The 6,402-nt window shown below is 46.5% G+C and overlaps 1 protein-coding gene across 1 annotated transcript in view; it reads left to right on the forward strand.

The window, feature by feature from the left end:
- Positions 1-6,402, forward strand: part of Spidr (scaffold protein involved in DNA repair) — a 213,039-nt gene that overhangs the window by 199,227 nt on the left and 7,410 nt on the right. Inside the window, exon 17 of the mRNA XM_005370370.3 lies at positions 5,972-6,065. Within this exon, the coding sequence (XP_005370427.1) occupies positions 5,972-6,065 (94 nt within the window). The remainder of the gene's footprint in view (positions 1-5,971; positions 6,066-6,402) is intronic.

The raw sequence follows: 6,402 nt of genomic DNA on the forward strand, positions 1-6,402 counted from the left end.
CCAAAGCCACAGAGAAACCCTGTCTCGAAAAACCAAAAAAAAAAAAAAAAAATGTGAATGGGGGCAGGGGATATACCTCTGAAGTGAAATGTTTGCCACATGCTAGGTTTGATCACCAGTACAAACAAGAACTAGAAGATAAAGATGTGGAAGAAGAGAAGGGGCAGGAGGGGTGAATTCCTTCTCTGGTTTTGGAAATTCAGCCACGTCTTACTTGTTCTTTTGATATCAAAATGACTGTAATTTGACAAGGATGATCTGAAGTACGTTAGTAAATCCAGCGGACATCTTCATCTCTACTGTGTACTGACAACCTCATGGCTGTATTGCTTACCTGGTCTTGGTCCTGTTCCGTCAGCCTGCATACCTAGCTCACTCCCCTGACCCTTGAGCCAGCTCCTGGACCGCATTCTTCAGGGGCCTGTCCCAGTTTAGACTTTATCTTCTGGTGTTTGTACTCAGTGTTTATCTGTTTCACCTCCCTTCTTCCCCAACTGGACTGATCATGTGACAGTAGAGACTTTATATCCCATGCTGTGATGGTTTGAGTGAAAATGGCCCCATAGACTCACAGGCAGTGGCACTATTAGGAGGTGTGCCTGATGGAGTAGGTTTGGCTTTGTTGGAGGAAGTATGTCACTGGGGGTGGGATTCCAAGTCTTTGATGCTCAAGCAAGTCCCAGTGGCACAGTCTCTTCCTGCTTCTCTACAGGTACAGATGTAGAACTCTTAGTCTCTTCTCCAGCACCATGTCTACCTGCATGCCACCATGCTTCCTGCCATGACACTAATGGACTAAGCTTTTAAACCTATAAACAAGTCCCAAATAAATGTTTTTCCTTTACAAGAGTTGCCATGGTCATGGTGTCTCTTCAGAGCAGTAAAAACCCAAACTAAGACAGAAGTTGGCACCAAGGACTGGGGTATTGTTGTGATAGACCTGACCATGATTTTGTTTGGAGGAATGTGGACTTTGGGAGTTTGGATTAGAAAAGCAGTTGAAAGCTTTAAGTGGGGCTTAATGGGCCATCCCAGTAGGAGCCTGGAAGACAGTGGTGCTGAGGGTGATTTGAACTGTGGGGATCTGGATCAAGAGGTTTCAGAGGAAAATATTTGTATGTGGCCTAGAGAGTGTTCTTGTGTTATTTTGGCTAAGGACATAGCTACGTTTTTCCCTTGTCTGAATTGTCTGCTTGTGACTAAATTGAAGAGTTTTGGATTAATGACATTAGCAGAGGCGATTTCAAAGCAACCTAGTATTGACTTTATTACATGATTATTATGGTCACTGTTAATGCAGTTCTATAAAGAAAAGGAACAAGTTGAGCAAAGAAAAATACATAATGTACAGTTCAAGGAGTAAAGGGGCACAAGGAAGTGGAAAGGTGCCAAATCCTGTGCTCAGGGAAATAAAGCAATCAAAGAAAAGCCTGGTGTTAGTAGAATAAAGGGAGTGGCGACCCCAGTGCAACACCCTCCCCAGCTAAGCTCCCGGTCTGTGAGCAGAATTAAAGCAAAGTTTACTGCCAGGTGTTGGTGGTACACACCTGTAATCCTAGAACTAGAAGACAGAGGTGGTAGATCTCTTAGTCTGAGGCCAGCCTGGTTTAGGACAGCCAAGCTTGGGCAGTGAAGGAAACCATGGAAAACAGAAAATTGGTAAAGATATATTTGAAAAGAGGGGGCCATATTCCATCCCCACCAAGCAGCAGAACTTGACAGGGATGTCCCTGAATGGAGGCCTAGAGAGGCCATTGTGTGAAGTTGCGAAGGTGAAGTCTGGATTGACTCGGCAAAGCCAGAGCCTAGGACACCTGCTGAGGAGAGCTGCTATCAGGGTGTGGGGCCAGCCCAGGAGGAAGAAGTGTACTGCAGTCAACAAAGCTGAAAGGAGCTGGAGATCTAAAGAGCACTTTGACATCAGACATGAAGATAGAATTCGGAATTTGCCCAGCTGGGTTTCAGTCTTGCTTTGGTCCAGCATTTCCTCACTATGCTCCCTTTTGGAATGGTAATGTATATCCTCTGCCATTATATGTTGGAAGTATGTAGTCTTGTTTTTTATTTTGACTTGACAGGGGATTACAGTTAAAAGATTGCAGAGTCTCAGAAGAGACTTTGAATTTTGAGTTTTTGGACATTGTTGAGGCTGTGATAGACTATGGGGACTTTTGGCGTTGGACTAAATGCATTTAGCATTGTGATATAGTTATATCCTATGGGGGCCAGGAGTGGAATGTGAAGTTTGGATGAAAATGGCCCCATAAGATCACAGGGAGCAGCACTCTTAGGAGGTGTGGCCTTGCTGGAGTAGGGGTGACTTTGTTAGAAGAAATGTTTCACTGGGGTCAAGGCTTTGAGGACTCATATGCTCAAAGCAGTCCAGTGTCTCATAGTCTCTTCTTGCTACCTATGGATCCAGATATAGAACTCTTGGTTCCTTCATCAGCACCATGTCTGTAAGTGTTACAGCTTTGATGGAAAGGTATTCCGGCAATGCAGAGCCAAGGAATATCATGGGTCACAGTAAGGGTAGCAGCTTACAGCCCTGCTCCTACGGGAATGTTTCCCCAGTGTAACTGCTCTGCTCCAGCAGGGGAGGCTTCCCCAAAGATGTTATTACAGTTCAGCTCCAGTTCTGCTCAGTCCCACTGAGTATAACGTCTCTACTCCGCTACAGTGAAAGTGTTACAGCCTTGCTCTGCTCAGCTCCGCCCAGGCTCCATTTCTGCTCCTGTGAAAGAAGGTCCCACCCACCCCTCACTCAGGAGATTTGTTGGGAGGGAAGAGTGGAGGAGGGTTACTACCTCTGTCAGGATGGAGAAAGGCAGCAGTAGACTGAACAGGTGCAGGACTTATATAGGGCTTCCTAGGGGCGGGGTTTTCCAGGGAGAAGATTTTCAGTGTGGGAGTTGGTCAGATTTTAGTCCTTTGTTGAGCTCAGATTGGCTTGATCTCGTGAACAGGTATTGGTTGGTTTTCTGCTTATTTGGTCTGGGACAGATTTGGCTCTGGTTTCAGGGCCAAAATGTGTTCCTCTCACTGGCCCTTTTTAGCCTTTTGACTCTAATTTCAGGGCCAGGGCATATTTGTTTGACTGACTGTGATTCTATGGCCAAATTGTGTTTCTTTGGCACTGATTTTAGGGCCAGAGTGTGTTTCTCTGGGTGCTGCATGTCTCTGACTCCACAGCTAGGGATTGGTGATCCTGTAATAGCAACTGGTTGAAAGTCTGGTTAGAAATCCTTTGGATCTGTTGTTGAAGGAGTCTAGACAAGAAGTTTCTAAGGCAGGATGCAACTAGTGAGATTAAGAAAAGGGGGAGAAGAGGGGCTAAGAAGTATCATCCCGTTCCGTATTGGACTATGCACTGGCCAGAGGCATCAAGCTGTCCCTCATGTTTTGAAGATCTGTCTGAGGTTGTTGGATCTTATCTTTTACTATACCTGATTGGTTAACAGAAGCAATGTTCTTCCCCAAGAAAGAGACAAAGACCACTTCTCTGCTATTAGTAAATTTAATCTTCTCTGATTTTTGTAGTACTAAGGTACTACAAGGTCTATCTGATCCTGAAGGGTGAGGATAGTCTGAGCTACCTATTGGAAATCCTGGATGAATTGTGAGGAAAGTCAATCAATGGTAAACGGGGAAGTAGTCAAGCCCGCTGCTCCAGTGGCTACACCTGCAGTTATGCCTAGAGCCGCCAGAAGGGGTAGAACCTGAGTTGCTTGTTTGTCATCCATGCTGCTATAAACTCGGTGATGGGAACTGGCAAGGCTTCCTCACCAGGTCCCACCCCTAATTAGGAGAAAGGAACACCAGGATGTAAGTCCTACCAGCCAGAAGGTAGGCAGTGGTACACTTGTGTGCCACAGAGAATGAAGGCATTTGTGAATGCTTTGGCAGAAGGGCTGGGTTGTAGTACTAAGGGTTATGGTATTATTGCAGTCTGCAACACCAAAGAGAGAAGCGTGGGAGAGATGAGGTGTAGTAGTGATATTTGGCTCAGAGCAATTTACTAGTGACAAGTTAGGAGAATCTAATAAGACAATGGGAGGGGGCACAAATGGTGATTGTGAGTTTGACCTAGGAGGGACACACAACCAGCATTCTTATAAGCAGTCAGGCAAGACACTATTCAACAGCTGATATGCAGAGGTTAAGATTTGAAACAAGAGATGGTGTGAGAGGGAGGGAGAATCGGTATCATCAAGAAGGGATATTAGGGATGGAAGGACTTTGGGGAGCTTTGGACCACTGCTTCTTCTGTGCTGATACCTGGGGACTTAAAGAGTGGGATGTGTGCCCTCTGTATTGGGACCATGCCTGATGGGCGGCTATAATACGTGCTATAGTAGAGTTTACCAATGGGGTGCCATGGGTCTTTAATTAGAATGTTAAAAAATTCCCCACTCTGCATAAAAGATAAACAGAGTGCCTTCCTGAATATGCATTATCTCTTACAGAACCAATAAGGGCAGCCTCCATAAGTTTCTGCCCGGTGTCGACAGTAATTTCTAGTTTGATCATAGAGAAAGCAGGCATGGGGCAGGTGTTTCAGAAGTGGATTGGGGTCTTATAGGGATAAGTATGTTTGCAAATGACGTGAGCAGTGTGCAGACCCCAGCATGTGAGTGGTCTGAGTGCCCTGCTGAGTTAGGCTTCCTGAACCTCAGATCTCCATGTAGAATTCACTCTTGATGGGTGTGGGCAAGAAGAAGTAAGAGAAAAAGTGGACATGACCCAATAGGGTCGGCCTAGGTCTTGGCATTCTTCTGAGACCAGGCCTGGGTATCTTCTGAAACTTAGAACGAGGTCCTGTTGGGGTTGAGATGTAAGAAGGGGGATTATCTTGAGCCGATGGTATAAAGGTTTGAGACGAGAGAGATTAATCCAGCGAGGGAGACCCTTGATCTTAGTGCAGTTGGGATGGTAAAGATGACCCTGAAAGGGCCTGTCCATTCTGGAGAAAGAAAAGGGGGATTGTGACCGGGAGGAGAGAGGCGAACTAAGTCCCCGACGTTAACTAAAGAGAGAAGGGAGGGGCTGAGGCAGTGATGGTGGGTGGAGTTCCGAAGAAGAGAGCTAAGACAGTGTGACAAGGGGGTGAGAAGGAGATCAGGGAGAGGTGATGCTGAGATAGGAGACCAGGAGGCATAATCAGTCATCCATATATGAACTCAAAAGAAGAGATGAGGAGGGGCTTCTTTGAGTTTTGTCTAATCTGAATGAACTTCTTGGGAGAGTTTGATAAGGATATTTTTGAGAGAACGATCAGTTCATTCACCTTTGCCTGAAGACTGGGAATATGGAATCACCATGGAATGTTAAGGGCTTTGGCTGCAGTTTGCGAGATCTGAGAGGTTGGAACTCTGACACGGGGGACGATCTCCCTAAAAAGGAGATTGGAAACTGTCGGTGATCTTCTGTTAGTGGTGGGAAAAGCTTCTACCCACCCTGAGAATGTGTCCACCATGACTGGAAGGTATCTGAAATGTCTGAACTGTGGGCATGTGGGTGAAGTCAAGCTGCCAGCCTCATCCAGGGAGAGAGCCCCTGGCTCAGTGAGTGGGGGAAGAGGGACTCCAATGCCCGGAAGTAGGATTAGAAGTTTGACAAATTTTGCAAGAAGCAGTGATAGTCTTTAGATAGGATAGATCCTCAGCGGTGGTCTGTAAATAGGTTTTGATAAAGCAAGGCAAAGTCTGGCTGCCAGGGTGAAGGATCTGGTGCAGACAGGATAGAATGTGCTGACTATCTGGGTGCTGGAGACTGGACCTTAGTTCTTCGTGTTTGCACAGTGAGCCATCTCCCCAGCCCTGTGACTGCATATGTTCTTAGTCACAGTCAGCAAGGAAACAGGAAAATCACAAAGGAAGGAACTTACAAACTAGTAAGAAGTAGAGCTAAGACAGGCGATTCCAGAGGCGAGGAGGTGGGTGAATGGTGACTCCAGCCTTTCTTCTCCTAGGTGCTGTGGTTGATGTAGATGAGAACACTGCTTTCCTGTGGCCTGTGTGTGACCAGTGTGGCAATGGGAGATTGGAACAGAAGCCAGAAGATGGGTAAGGCTGCCTGAAACCCCTGGGGCCCAAAGAACACTGCAGTAACCCATCCCCAGGGTCCTGCGACCTTCTGTCCTACACATGGGTTCCCCATGCACAGAAGGGAACCCACTCTGCTGGACTTCAGGATACAGACTGTGGTGTCTTTTGGCGGGTTTTCCACTGTATTGCAGCTCTTCCTGTCCTTAAAAGTGTAGAACTGAGCTTTGTGCTTAGCTCCTTCATTATTAGGAGAGGAAAGAAGTACAGGTGTGAACAGGTAAGACAGGCTGCATGGCATGTCCTAGAAGTCCTGCAGACTTTCCCGGGGACACAGCAGCTGCATGGCATGTCCTAG

Source organism: Microtus ochrogaster, unplaced genomic scaffold (assembly GCF_000317375.1).
Source record: "Microtus ochrogaster isolate Prairie Vole_2 unplaced genomic scaffold, MicOch1.0 UNK77, whole genome shotgun sequence".
Classification (NCBI taxonomy): Eukaryota; Metazoa; Chordata; class Mammalia; order Rodentia; family Cricetidae; genus Microtus; species Microtus ochrogaster.